The sequence below is a fragment of the Kogia breviceps genome, chromosome 12, assembly GCF_026419965.1.
Source record: "Kogia breviceps isolate mKogBre1 chromosome 12, mKogBre1 haplotype 1, whole genome shotgun sequence".
NCBI lineage: Eukaryota > Metazoa > Chordata > Mammalia > Artiodactyla > Physeteridae > Kogia > Kogia breviceps.
This window is the reverse complement of record NC_081321.1, coordinates 1550300-1565400: the sequence shown is the minus strand read 5'-3', so window position 1 is coordinate 1565400 and position 15101 is coordinate 1550300. Positions and strand designations below refer to the sequence as shown.

Here is a 15101-nt window from a genome sequence, read left to right as displayed (position 1 = left end):
GAATGTAGCTGGAGGAAGGATATTAGAAAGAGTAGGGGACTCTGCTGGAGAGAGGGTGGTGTTTTGAAAAGGAGCCCTGAGCACATTTGTAAGATTTTGAAGTCTCTTATTCTTAAGGTAGCTAGGAAGTAGTTATGCCCTTTCTGTTGACACGTAAAACTGTACTTAAGCTGCTCTGTCTTATTTAAGAAAGGAAATGGGTAATGGGTAGTTACCATATATCCTTTATAATTCAGCCATGATTTAGTAATGACATTATCGTTTATATTTTTGGAGAAATCCTAATTGCATGCTGGAACTACTTCTCAGATAGAGTTTATCTCCAGTGCATACCTTGGGAGCCAGTAGAATTCTTGGAAAATAATCTAATCTTTCCTTGTACCTCGCAGAGAAAAGAGCAGCTTTTAAATGACGGAAGCAGCCATACCGAGAGCGCGAAGGTGTGGGCAGGCCCCAGTGTCATTGTTAGTAGGCACAGTGCCATGTGCTTCGGAACCTTGCAATCGTGTAGCACATTCAGCATTGTGTGTCTAGTACAGCGTTTCTCAGACTGCAGGTCATGCCCAGTAGTAGTTTGTGAAATTTATTTTGGTACTACAAGCAGTGTTAATTAGACAGCAAATAAAGATATTAAGGTGCATATATGTAGTAATATACATTTAAGCTATGTTATTTGATGAAATTGTTTAGCTTTATTTAGATATGTATGTCTTTATAGATATGAATAATATATACATTTCTTACTGTGGGTTGTAGTTAGAAACATATTGAAAGCCTCTATTTGGAACTGCATCTTTACCATAGTAAGAGATAAGCTTATTGTGTGGGTAATAGTGGTGCTGGTTGGAACTCAGAGGATTGTCTTGTCTTTTCAGGTCTTTTATAAGAATTTCACCAGAATGCTGTAGAAATACAGGCTATTGTGGCAGGAAGTATAAGATTATTTCTTCTTTTACCCTTGGTAACACTTTGTAAGCCACCTTCATACTCTTGGCTAGTTGTGCTACATTGACAGACTATTAGTCCTGTGTGCGTGTGCCCCCGCATACACAGGGAAGGATTAAAAACAAGATTTGCTTACTATGAGTACAGTGTAATTTGGCCTTCAAACTACCATTACTCTTTTTTTTTTTTTTTTAATTTTAAGTTCATTTTATCTGTTTATTGTTGGCTTTGGGTCTTTGCTGCTGTGGGCGGGCTTTCTCTAGTTGCGGCGAGCGGGGGCTGCTCCTCGCTGCGGTGTGCGGGCCTCTCATCGTGGTGGCCTCTCTTGTTGCAGAGCACGGGCTCAGTAGTTGTGGCTCGCAGGCTCATCAGTTGTGGCGCACGGGTTTGGTTGCTCCGTGGCATGTGGGATCTTCCTGGACCAGGGATCGAACCTGTGGCCCCTGCGTTGGCAGGTGGACTCCCAACCACTGTGCCACCAGGGAAGCCCTGGTGAAGTTTGACAGATATCTGGGGTAAGAGCTTTCTTCCTTGCTTATGGCTTTGCTTTCTTGTTGATGTTTTACAATCACATGTACTAGCAGCTAAGACTCCCCTGTTCAGGGTGAGCAACTTGACTTTCCCTCCATTGCTACTTAGGCCGAAGCAGTTATCCAAGTAGTAAAAACTATCACTAGGTTTGCATGAGGACTGGGTTATCTTTTCTTTTTTATTGTAGTAAACACATGACATATGTTATTGCTCACCGTATGCATTTTGTTGTGCTGCAAATCACTAGAGCTTTTCCATCTTGCGTGAGTGAAACATCTACCCATCGAATAGCAACTCCCCATTTTCTCCACCCCACCAGCCCTCGGCAGCCACCATCCTACTTTCTGCTTCTATGAGTTTGACAACTTTAGATACCTCATATAAATGGAATCATGTAGTATCTGTCCTTCTGTGACTGTCTTATTTCACTGAGCACAGTGTCCTCAACGTCTTTTCATGTTGTAGCATAAGACAAGCCTTTTTTTTTAAGGCTGAGTAATATTTTATTGATATGTATATATCACTCTGTCTTTATCCATTCATCTACTGATGGTTGTTTAGGTTGTTTCCACCTCTTGGCTATTGTGAATAATGCTGCAAATATCTCTTCAAGGTACTGTTTTTAGTTCTTTTGGATTAATATCCAGCAGTGGGATTACTGGGTCATATGGTAGTTCTGTTTTTAATTTTTTAGGAACTTCCATACTGCTTTCCATAGTAGCTGAATCATTTTACATGCCCATCAGCAGTGTACAAGGGTTCTAATTTCTCCATATCCTCATCAACACTTTATTTTCTTTTTTGATAATGGCTATCCTAACAGATGTGACTGTGGTATCTCATTGTAGTTTTGATTTGTGTTTCCCTGGTGATTAGTGATGTTGAGCATCCTTTTCATATACCTGTTGGCCATTTATATGTCTTTTGGAGAAATGTCTATTCAAATCCTTTGCGCATTTTTAAGTTGGGTTTGTTTTTGTTTGTTTGTTTTTTGCTATTCAGTTATAGGAGTTCCTTATATATCTTGGATATTAACCCCTTATCAGATCCGTGGTTTGCAGATATTTTCTCCTGTCCTTAGGTTACTTTTTCACTCTCAATTGTCTTCTTTGCTATGCAGGAGCCTTGTGGTATGACATAGTTCTACTTTTCTAATTTTGCTTTTGTTGCGATATTGGTGTCATATTTCTTTGTGTTTGTGCCCAGTGTCACGAAGCTTTTTTTTTTTTTTTTTTTTTTTTTAGGAAATGCTCAACATCTTTAATCATTAGAGAAACGCAAGTCAAAACTTCAATGTGTTACCACTTTACATGCACAAGAATGGTTAAAATTTTTTTGCAAGGGGGACAATTACAAGCATTCACGAAGATGTGAACCCACATATATGCTGAGGGTAATATAAATGGTATAGCTGCTCTAGAAAAACTGTCGCTCGTTCTTCAAAAAGTTAAACAGAGTTATCATATAACCCAGCAATACCACTTTTAGGTCTATACCCAAGAGAAATAAAAATATACATCAAAACAAAACTTTATATGTATGTTCCTAGCAGCACTATTTGTGAGTCAAAAAGTAGAAGCAACTCAAATGTCCATCACTTGCTTGATGAATAGATATATTAAATGAGGTATATCCATAAAATAGAATATTTTTGGCAAAAAAAAAAAAAAGAGGGCTTCCCCGGTGGCTCAGTGGTTGAGAGTCCACCTGCCGATGCAGGGGACACGGGTTCGTGCCCCAGTCCAGGAAGATCCCACATGCCGCGGAGTGGCTAGGCCTGTGAGCTATGGCCGCTGAGCCTGCACGTCTAGAGCCTGTGCTCCACACCGTGCGAGGCCCGCGTACTGCAAAAAAAAAAAAAGAAATACTGTTACATACCATACTACCACCTGGATAAACCTTGAAAGCATTCTGCTAAATGAAGGAAGCCAGTCACAAAGATGACATATTTAATGATTCTGTTTATTTGAAATATCTAGAATAGGCAAATCTATGGAGACAGAAGGTAGATTTGTGGTTGTCAAGTGCTGGGGGGATGGGGAAATGGGGAGTCACTGCTAATGGGTATGGGGTTTCTTTGGGGGTGATGATAATTGACTGTGTCATGAAACTTTTCCTCTACATTTTCTTCTAGGATATTTATAGTTTCAGGTCTCACATTTAACTTTTTTTTTGGCTGTGCTGCATGGCTTGTAGGATCTTAGGTCCCTGACCCCTGCCCACATCAAACCAGAGCCCTCGGAAGTGAAAGCATGGAGTCCTAACCACTGGACTGCCAGGGAATTCCCACATTTAGCTTATTTTTAGTTAAGTCATTTTGAATTCATTTTTTTTGTGTGGTGTAAGCTTAGGGTCCAGTTTCATTCTTTTGCATGTGGATATCCAGTTTTTCCAACACCATTTGTTGAAGAGACTATCCTTTCCCCATTGTGTAGTCTTGCCACTCTTGCCGAAGATCTGTATATGTGTGGTTTATTTCTGTGCCCTCTCTTCTGTTGCATTGGTCTATGTGGCTGTCTTTATGTCAGTACCATACTGCTTTGATTACTGTAGCTTTGTTATATGTCTCGAAGTCAGGAAGTGTGATGCCTCCAGCTTTGCTGTTCTTTCTCAGGACTGTTTTGCCTATTCAGAGTCCTTTGTCATTCCATATGAATTTTAGGATTGTTTTTTCTGTGACTGGGGTTATCTAAAAGGAAGTAGAAATGTAATAAGCAGAATTAGATGAGGCTTGACTAGGTTATTGAAGGACTAAAAGGCATTCCAGGCCAAGGGAATAGCAGATGTGAAGACTCAGAAGTAAGAAATAGCATGATGCTTTTAGGGAATAGTAATAATGGTAATTGCTAACGTGTTTTGAGTATACATTGGTGTATATTGATGTGTGAACCCACAAAATGTCTGGTATAGCAAGAGTGAAGAGTACAAGGGAGTCAGTTTGTTAGCAAGTGAGCCTAGACCATCGGGGCCTAAAATCCAGATCTTTAGCCTCCCAGTCCAGTGTTCTTCCACCCTCCAAAGTTCTTTCTGAAATGTGTAGTGTTGTGTATTGGTTGAAGTGGATAGACCATTACTTCTAGGCCTCTGGCTCTAAAGCATCAGCTCTTTTAACTGTATTTGCTGAACTTTATAGTTTGTGTTTTGTAACCATCTATCGCTAAAAACACAAAAGAGCCATTTCAAACCAGGTTACCCTTGATCTTTAGTTTTATGGCTTTATTTCGTATCTCTGAGTTTTTAAGGTATTAAGTTGAATAAAGAGAGCAGCCTTTATGGTTGTCCTACTTTTCCTCTGCTCCAAATTCTTCTTCATAAATGGGGACTGGAGCCAACTTTTCATTCATTCAACCTAGGAATTATTTTCTTGAACTGATTCGCTTTAACCAAACTCATAAGAATACCACTGTATATTAGTTTATCATAAGAAAGCTAACTTGTAATTAGACTCCCGTCTGCCAATCACTTCATTTTCTTTTCTTGAGGAGGTCTACTTAGGAAATTCAATTAAGATTAGAGACAGTTGCTTTGTGAGAATTTTTAAAAAACTTGGATGATTTTAAAGGTCTTTTCCATCAATCTTTGATAGCGGTAACTAGTCTTTACAGGCTGAGTCTGTATGTTTCTAGGCTGGCCAAAGTGAGTGTTCAGGTAGACTGGCTGTTGTACCTCTGTTAGACGACACCAGAGATACAGTCATCAGTGCTTATTCTTTCAGCTGTCATTTTTTGAAGACACCTTAATTTCTACTAACCCCTCTGTTCGTATGTTAGCTATATCAGCTTGCTAATGCCCTTACTACACATGCAGATTTCTAAATTTAAGGCTGGATTCAACCTGTCAACTTTTTCCAAAAAGACCATCAAAATAACCTGTTGGTGTATAACTGAATCACTTTGCTGTACACCTGAAACTAACACAACGTTGTAAATCGACTGTACTTCAGTTTAAGAAATGGTTAATAAAAAAAGCAAACAAACAAAAAATAACCTGTTGATGAGACTAAGCGGAGTTTCTTATTTACTGCAGTGAGAGGGAGCGTCACTGTGAAGGGACTTGCTTTAGAAGGAGGGGCCACGGGTGTGTAGCCGTGTGTAGGCTTTGGGGTCTGACTTCGAGTGGTTCACAGCATGTCTTTCAATACAAAGATCATATTAACATTGCCCAGAGTTTGTGATAGACTAGGACAGTTGGAGAAAGTCTGGTGAGCAAGTTCTTGCTTGACAAGTGAGTAGGTTTGCCCAGTTCAGCAATTTATGACACTAAGGAGCTGGCTGAGCGGTCTAATGTTAAGTGAATTTCTGAGAAGTTCCTAAAGCTGAGAGCAAAGCTACCTACTGGTCTGTATCTTCATCTTCCTCGGCAAGCGTTTCCTGAACAAATGAGGTCGTGTTGTACAGCGGCCTTAGATCTTAGTCCTCATAATTATGTGAGTGCAGAAGCCTCAGTTCTCACTGACCTCTGTAGGGGCATATGCATTTTAATCAAGGTTTGCTGTCCTGGCCCTGGGTATCTTACCATTTCCTTGACCTTTATCTTCTAATTGTGGATGGTGTTACGATTGTAGGTCTCTGTGGCACTTTGTCTACTGACTTCAACTAGTATTTATTTAAATATATAATTTACGTCTTGCTATTCTGCTAAATGCACCCTAAGTTTCAGCTGAACTGAACTAGTCTCTTTTCTTCAAAATGGTACTTTTGCTTTTCCCTCTTGACAGTTCTTTTATTTTGTCTTTCCAAAATTCTATTCCTCATGCAGCCTTTCCCGAGCTCCACACTCCCTGTCTTTAAACTGGCTGTACCTTATTTCTTAGTCATTTATGTAGCTAATTCAGCCCCTTATTAGATTGTATGCCCATGGAAGACAGAGACTATATTTTACTCATCTTTTAAAAAACCCTCTTAATAAATATTTATTAAACTGAATTACTCTGTTGAACTGAGTTGGGCTAAAGCAGAGAAACGCCCAATAGACTGATGAATTGTTTTCATATTAGACTGATCTTTAAGGACTTTCATCTTTATCACTCTGGTTTTCTCTTTCCAAAGGTAAACACACTGCAGAGAAGTAACATTTTAGGTTGCAGTTTGTATGAATCATCAGAGTTGGATATTGTTGTGTTTTGAGATATAACCCGCTTAACTCTTCTCACAGATGGGCTTCACTGAAGACAGCAGGAGAAAAAGATTTGAAAGTGTCTTTGTACTCACTTCAGAGCATTGACCTCTCTTTAAGTTTAAATATAGTGATTTATTCATAGAAAGCCTTGGAGAATTAAGGTTTATGCCTTTATTTTAGGCAGGTTTGGTTTTGTTTATCACTTACAATGTCCTGTTTCTCTTCAAAGTTTGTTTTGATAACAGAGATATGACAACAGGAGCAGAACAGAGCAAATGTTTAACCCTTGTATGTGATCATCTTAGCATAGAGGCAGTTTAGATTGAAACAGATCTTTGGGTGCTGTGGTTTAGTGGCTACTAGAAGGGAAATTAAAAGTAATTTCCACTCATGACAAGGTAGTTCTTCAGAGTTAATATTGGAAGACAGAGATTTTTATATATATAGTGCTCAGCACAGACTTTCCAAACCTTCATTATGTGGCAGAGCTATATACTTGCCCGTGTGCCCCGGAGAAAACATTTTTGTCCTGTGTTCTAGCCACTGCTTGACTCTACCACTTAATTCCTACATGTTATCCTCTGTTTAACCAGGGGGACTATATTTACCACCACCCACTCCGTGTAGATCCCTAATTAGCAACTCCACAACGCTTGAGCACGACAGATAACTCTTTATGGCCTAGTGTTTTAGACATTTGTTTTTTGAGGACATGTTGGTGAGTATTCTCTTATAGGAGGGAGAGAAGTGGGGATAATGTTTGGTAGATCAGACTTACTAATACTTTGCTCTTCTGAAGGAAATGTTCTTTTATAAAAAATTCAGAAATCTTGCTGACATGTTGGGATGGGTGGAAGTATTTATCTTTACTGGGGTATGTATTTGACCACTGACCACATTCTGCTTCATAACACATACACTGGACCATGGGAGGTGGAAATATTACCGTTGGTGGTATTTATTAATAAAAAACTGATGATCCCCCCCCCAAAAAAAAACCTGGATGAAGCTACCTATCTTAGTAATGTAATCTATGGTGAAATTCTTGCCTTACATATAGGATCACATTCTTTGAATTGAGGTTAGCTTCTTAGAAGCACCATTTTGGATAGAAGGGCAGTTGTAAAAGATGAGAAAAGAAATGCATACAGGCAGCCCTAATGCTTTGCAAGTTTCCAGCATGCATGAGTTTCAGGTATCATGCATTCATTAAATAATACCAGTCCTTCCACAGTATGGTTCAAAGTTTAGTTACTGTGGTATATTTACTGTGAGTAATTCTTAAAGTACCAACTCTCTGCTGTCTCTCCAGTCCACAGATAATGGTGCAAATAGTAGATGTCCATTGTATTGATGACTTCTTTGAAAGTCTGTCAGTCAGTGACTGGTCAGTGTACATCTGTTACTCACTTAATCCATGAGACAGCAAAGTGTGTTGCTTCCCAGTGATAAACCTATGTGACCCTTTATAGAAATGGATAATCAAAAGAGGGAATAGGCTGACAAAGATAAAAGTGAAGCAAAGAAATGAAAGTGATAATGGCGAACGTGAAAATCAAGTCAAACATAAATAGGAGTTAGAGAAGCAATAGCTGACTGTGGGAACGTTGGCACTGCCTGCCGCCACTTAAGAGATTCTAGATCTGCAGCCAGAGATCTTAGTGAGGGCGGGCTTGTCGCCATATAGGAGTACCGTGTGACAGAGGATGTGGATGGCCAGTGGCAGGCAGAAAGTTCAGATAAAAGGCGTGCCTAAGGATGCTTCATGACTTTGAAAGTGCAAAGAGTAAAACGTTGAATCCCTGATCCAAACTTAGAAATACGACGGTTTGTCAAGGCGTAGAGAATACGCTCACGGTGTGTTACAAGTTAAACAAGAAGGCACACACACTGCTCACGTCACTCTTGGTAACTTTTTTTAACCAATAAACGCTCAATTTGCAGTGTTTCTGTCCTAAACTACAGCATATGCTAAATAAATACCGGCCTTTACTAGTCTGTTTCTTTGTGCATGTGAAACTGACAGAGATTTTAACGTTTGGACAGCATTTTGTTAAGGGCATGGAATGGTCCCCACCGGTCATTAAGATTGCCGTACGTGATTTTGACTTGCACGGTTTTTGCATCCTGGGCTCCCACGTGGAGCGAGGGCTGTCTGTATGTGTCGTGGCCTTTTGGCCCAATGTCTGTTACCCACAGAAACAGGCCGTTTCATAACTAGAAAACTGTGAGGGGAATGAACAGAGCAGGAACTCTGTGGACTGAGCTGAATTTCTGACTCCGGGTGTGTTACCTTGAACACGTCATTTAACCCCAGGTTTCTCCGCTCTGAAGTGGTAGCTGCCCAGTGAATACTTCTTGAGTTTTTTGAATGAATGCTTACCATTTAGCCCCAACACTAGTAACCATTTCTTAGTAAGTAGCTCACTTATTAGCACCTTTCACAGTGAAGGATCTGATAAGTTGTGGGCTTTTTTGCTGATGCGAACACAGTGTTGAACTGTGACATACATAATTTGAGGTGTATAGACCCTCTCATAATTTCTTTAGATCAGACTTTCTCACTCCCTGGTGACATTTTGCCATTGTGGTATGTTTAACAGTATCCTGGCCCCTACCTACCGGATGCCAGTAGCATTCCCACCACTTGCGACATGTAAAAGTGAATCCAGTTATTGCCAGATGTCCCCTAGGAGGGCGTGGGGGTAAAATCCCCCCTAGCTGAGATCAGACTGCTTTAGACTTTCAGAGTATTTTCTTAATTTATTTCTCTCCTTTTCTGTTTCCCTTCTTCAACCGGACCTTCTCTCTGTTGCCAAAGTGATAGTTTCGAAACGCAAAAATCTAGTGCTCGCTTGCTCTGCTCTCATACCCGTTAAATGCTCAGCCTTGCCTGCAGGATAAAGCCTGAAGCCCAGTAGCGCCAGAAGCTTTTACGGAGCCGGCTCCTACCTAACTTCAACTCCATTCCTCTCCCTCCTTTTTTTTTTTTTTTTTTAAGCATTTTATTGAGGGACGATTTACACAAGCTTTGTATTATGGAGTAATTGTTTTTAAATGCCCCAATCTTAGATACGTAGCACAGTGACACTGCGTATGTGTGACGACCACGCAGATCAAGATTCGGATGATTTCCCTCATTCGGAAACTTCCCTCTGTGCTCTTGCAGGCAGTAACCCCTCCCTCAGCCCCGTTCCCAGCGGCCGCCATTATTGTGACTTCGACCACAGTAGATTTGTTTTGCTTGTTGCTGACCTTGATATAAATGGAATCATGTGATACACACTGTCTTAATAATTGGCTTCTTTCACTTGGCATGTTTCTGCTACTCACCCATATTGTTTTGTGTCGGTTCTTTATTACGGAAGAGTATTCTGTTGTATAAATATATCACACTTGTTTATCCTGTTTCTTATTGTTAGACAATTGGGTTATTTCTGGTTTTTCACTATTATGAATAAAGCTACATTGTGCGTCTTTACCTTCTTTAAAAATTTTTTATTGTGGCAAAATTTATAATGTAAAATTTACCATTCTAACCCCTTTAAAGTATACAATTCGGTGACACTAATTGTATTCACAATGTTGTGCGGCCATTACTGTTACTTCCAGAGTTTTTCGTCACCCCAGAAAGACTTAAGGAGTAACTCTTCATCTCTTCCTCCCCCCAGCCCAGTGTTTGGGAACCTCTAGTTTACTTTCTGTCTCTGTGAATTTGGTTATTCTAGGTATTCCATGTACGTGGAATTGTTGTGTGGGGTGCGTTTCACTGAGCATGGTGTTCTCAGAGTTGATTCCTGTGGTGGCCTGTGCCAGAACGTCATGCTGTTTCTTTTTTTAACTTTTTATTTTATGTTGGAGTATCATTGATTAACAGTGTGTTAGTTTCAGGTGTACAACAAAGTGATTCAATTATACATATACATGTATCTATTCTTTTTCAAACTCTTTTCCCAGTTAGGTTGTTACAGAATATTGAGCACAGTTCCCTGTGCTATACAGTGGGTCCCTGCTGGTTATCTATTTTAAATATAGCCTTGTGTACATGTCAATCCCAAACTCTCTAACTATACCCCCCCACTGTAACCATAAGTTTGTTCTCTAAGTCTGTGAGTCTGTTTCTGTTTTGTTAATAAGTTCATTTGTATCTTTTTTTTTAGATTCTGCATGTGAGCATAGGATATTTCTCTTTGTCTGACTTATTTCACTCAGTATGACAATCTCTGGGTCCATCCATGTTGCTGCAGATGGCATTGTTTCATTCTTTTTAATGGCTGAGTCATATTCCATTGTCTATGCACCACATCTTCTGTATATTCTGTTGTTAGCTAGGCTGGGTCTCTTCCCTTATCCACAGGCATTTGGATTATTTCCTTACTCACCTCCTTTGGCCTCACATCACGTTTACTTTGTTGCCACAGCTGTGCTAAACTCTGTACTCTTTGTATGGAGCTTTTTCTTCCCTCTGTGTTTTTGGATTTGGGCTGTTACCTTTCCCTCTCATGTCTGACTGGTGAACACTTAACGCATTTTCCAGGGCTTGCTTCAGATGTTACCTTTCTGGAAAACTTTCTAGCAGAGCCAGAGTTAACTTTTCTCTTTTTTGTTTGCATCAGAGCTTGTCCATGCTATAGACTAGCTCATTGCTGTGGGGTGTTTTTTTTTTTTTTTTTCTTCTTTTTTTTACTTACATGGGTGCCTTCCCCACTAGGCTGTGGCACCTACTTCAGTGTTCTCAGTACGTAGCCCGTCATCATGAGAAAGACCATCACTTATTTATTGCCCGAGTCCTAGGCCCTGGGATAGTTTCTTTTATTCATTATCTTTGTTCCTTAAACAGATGTGCAGTGTAGTGCAGTGTTGTTAAAATCATTTTGCAGATGAGGAAACTGATGCTTATTGAGATTGTCTATAATTTTGTCAAAGATGACACAGTTTATCATCAGTCAAGGTTTATCTGGCTTCAGACTCACTTTTATCCGTTGGCAAACCAACTTTTCCTAAAAACTGTTTAAGTGAATAAACAGTTGTTTCCTCTGTTTAGTGTTCAACCAAGACCATACATCTTGCATTCTCAATGTTTTCTGTTTTCTTGCGATAAACATGTGGTAAGCACTGCCGAGAAGCAAAGCTGTCCGCCCCGGTAGCAGTGCCATTGTTCTCCTCCCTCCCGGAGCGGGGAGTTGACGCGTCCCTCTCGCTTTCCTGTAGACGTGGACAGTGGTGGGTGCCCCCCCCAGAGAGGCGCCCTCTCTTCATTTTCCTCACCTCAGTCTGTAGTAAAGGTTGCCTATGCGAAGTGCCTTTGCTTCTGCCAGTGAGGCTGCCTGGCCTTTTCCCCTCGGTGGCCCTCCGTGAATCCACGGGCACTGGTTCCTGGTATCTCAGACTGTCTGCAGCTTAGTCAGGTTTTACTTTTGATAGTACAGGAAACATTTAACTGTGTTCTGTGTGCTTATTTGTAGTTTTATTGGAAACTGCTGGCATGATTTATTTGTCTGAGAATCAAGATTGAATCCATGTTTCTGTTTCTCTTTGTGAAGAGTGAACTACATGTTAAACATGCATTAATATTGGACCTATTTTATGTTTTATATAAATTTACATTTTATACTTTAAAAAATCAGTCCGGGGCTTCCCTGGTGGTGCAGTGGTGAAGGTCCGCCTGCCGATGCTGGGGACGCGGGTTCGTGCCCCAGTCCGGGAAGATCCCATGTGCCGCGGAGCGGTTGGGCCCGTGAGCCGTGGCCGCCGAGCCTGTGCGTCCGGAGCCCGTGGTCCGCAACGGGAGAGGCCACAACGGTGAGGGGCTCGTGTATCGCAAAAAAAAAAAAAAAAAAAAAAAAAATCAGTCCGCTAATCCTTTCAAACTGTTGTCTATTTTCAGTTTTCATATAATTGATGGTTTAATGGAATTTTATCACTTTTATTTTGTTTAATAAGGCACAGTCCTTAAATCTTTTAAAGCATTAATTAATCTAGCAACTTTGTAAGTATATAAAATATTGGCACAGAGCTGTTCTGGGAGCAATGGAAGAAGACAAACATACACTTAAAATCTAGTTTAGGAAGCGTTACAGTGAAAAAGTAACATTCTATCAACCATGAAATAAAACAGTGTAAGTCAGTGAACAAGAGCTGTACATTAGTTGTCAAATGAGCAGTCTGGACTTGGAGTGCTGAAGAAATTCAGAAGACGAGGCATGTTATGGGTTTAGGTGGAGCCTACATTTTCTGGTGAAAATGGCTTCTTGTTTGCAGGGAGTGAAACACATTGAAATGTTACCGTGGTTTGTAGCCCTCCACACAGCTGTGTTATTGAAATTTCACAGGATTGGGGGAAGCAATCTAAAAAACGTTCCTAGAAAGGTAGAGGGGGTTGTAGAGGGGTGTGGGAGGGAAACATGGGACCTTCTTGAAGGAAAGGTAGAGAAACACCGTGCGAGAGTAGTTAAGAGGTTTAAACCGGAACGTGGTGGTGATGGAGGGGCATGTAGGGGCAGGAAGGTCAGCGTTAGGTCAGCAGAGAAGGGGAGGGGGGGCGTTTTATTGGTGAGAATCATAGAGAAGCAGATTCAAGATAGTTTTCTTGGAGAGCACAATTTTTAAAAATTTGAGATTGGGTGCATAGCATGTCTCAACATGCTGCTTAATATCCTCTAGTTATGTTGAAAAGTGGAGAAAGTAAAATCTTAGGATTTCTTTTGAAACATGTTCAAATTCAGGTTTTGTGGTAATGACCTCCGAGTGCTCAGCCTCCCCAGTTTCCTGACTGCAGGGAGAGGATCAGTTCACCCCCTCGTGCAGTTATGGGGTAGTGCTGTTCACCTGGCAGACACTTAGCTTAGGAAGTAGTTTCCTGTGGTGTCATTATTCACTGAGTGACAGAACCACCAAATTTTAGAGAATGGAGAAGACTGGAGAGACTTAAACTTCTCCTTTTAGATGGAAATGACAAAATTGAGGCTCAGAAAGGCTGAGAGACCCGTCTAGAAAACCATCGACGTTAGCGGTTAAACCAGGCTCACTCCCGGCATCTCCTGCGTTCTAGTCCACTGCCCTTCTTACAACTTCATTTTGTCTAACCCAGCAGGCACCTTGACCTGGAGACTGCAGGTTGTCACGTCTTCCTGCGTTTCCCCAGACGCAGTGATCATTTCCTCGCCTGTGTGGAAAGGCGATGGGTTTCGATTCGTCTTTTTCACTTTTCCACTTCGTTAGTTTTAACCTTGAGCCACTTACTTCACCTCTTTGCCTGATGTTCTTTGTATGTTTTGATAAGAATACTATTCTAGTAGGTCGTTGTCAGGATTAAGTTAGATGGCCTTTTCTTTGTGCTTGGTGTATTTTAAGAATTTAGCAAATGTAGTTTTTTTCCTCCTCTCTTCCTTTTCCCAGAACCAAGCAAAGCAAAGCAATAGACCCATTCTAGTAATCAGCGTCTCTGGAGAATTGGCACAAAGGGATACAAAAGATATATTTTGTTTTTCAAAAAGCAAGTTTGGTGTTAAATCTCAAAGTTTATTTTACATGTGCCAGGTGGGATTCTTGGAGATTTCCCCTCAATAATCTCTCAACTTTATATATGTGTAATAGTATTATGTGTTCTGTGGGTATAATTCTTAAAATAAAAACCAAAGCATTCAAGGCTACTCCTTGAATAGGAATGCTGCTGCCATAGTTCGTTCAGTTGTCTGTCAGAGAAGAATCAGGCACCTCTTGTTCATTTTCAGTACTCATAACAATTCTATAATAAGCAGACCTTACTTCCTATGTTGTTACTTGTCTGAGCCTTGTTTTGACCTCAAGAGAATTTCATTGTCATTCTTCAAGGAAAAGGTATTGTTTGGTTCCTTTGGCTCCTGGTCTCTGTCCCTGACTGTCTCTGTGATTGCCTTGCAGAGCTTGGAGGAACATCGGTGTGATGATGGAGCGTCTCAGGAGGACGAGGGGTTTATGGGCATGTCCCCCCTCTTACAAGCCCACCACGCCATGGAGAGGATGGAAGAGTTTGTGTGTAAGGTGAGCTGGCCCTTTCTTGTCGTTTCCGCGCTGGATGTTTAGTCCTTCCCAAACAGGAAACTTAAGGAGAGGGGCGTGTGGCGGTGTCGGGGGCAGAAGCAGTGTCAAGTCTTTAGCCCTGTTCAAGGCACAAGGTCTTTGTTTGCCTGCGCAGCCGCCATAAAGGTTTGACAACACACTACATTATCCAGCTGGGAAACAAGGCTTTCCTGGAGATGGGTTCACAGAGTAGATGTCTTGTTATCCATTTAGACAAGAGAGAATGAAAGCGGTGTTTGATGCCTGGAGATGCTGAAGTGCCATCTCCAAGTCCCTTGAACCTGTTCTACTGTGATAGCAAATGTGCTTCTCTTCTTAGGGCTTGTAGGGCTGATCAGACTCCTCTTCAGATAGGGGTTGCCCGGCTTTCATACACATCTTGTATCTTCAGTGTAGCTGGTATGTCTTCTGATTCATTAGGATCCATGTGGGGCTTTTTTCCCCCT

General features: G+C 40.9%; 1 protein-coding gene across 5 annotated transcripts in view; it reads left to right on the top strand.

Annotated features, from left to right (window-relative positions):
• Positions 1-15101, top strand: part of ADIPOR2 (adiponectin receptor 2) — a 51927-nt gene that overhangs the window by 21889 nt on the left and 14937 nt on the right. For all 5 annotated transcript variants that reach the window (XM_059081385.2, XM_067008462.1, XM_067008459.1 and 2 more), the window contains one exon: positions 14497-14616. In XM_059081385.2, coding sequence (XP_058937368.1) covers positions 14497-14616 — 120 coding nt within the window. The remainder of the gene's footprint in view (positions 1-14496; positions 14617-15101) is intronic.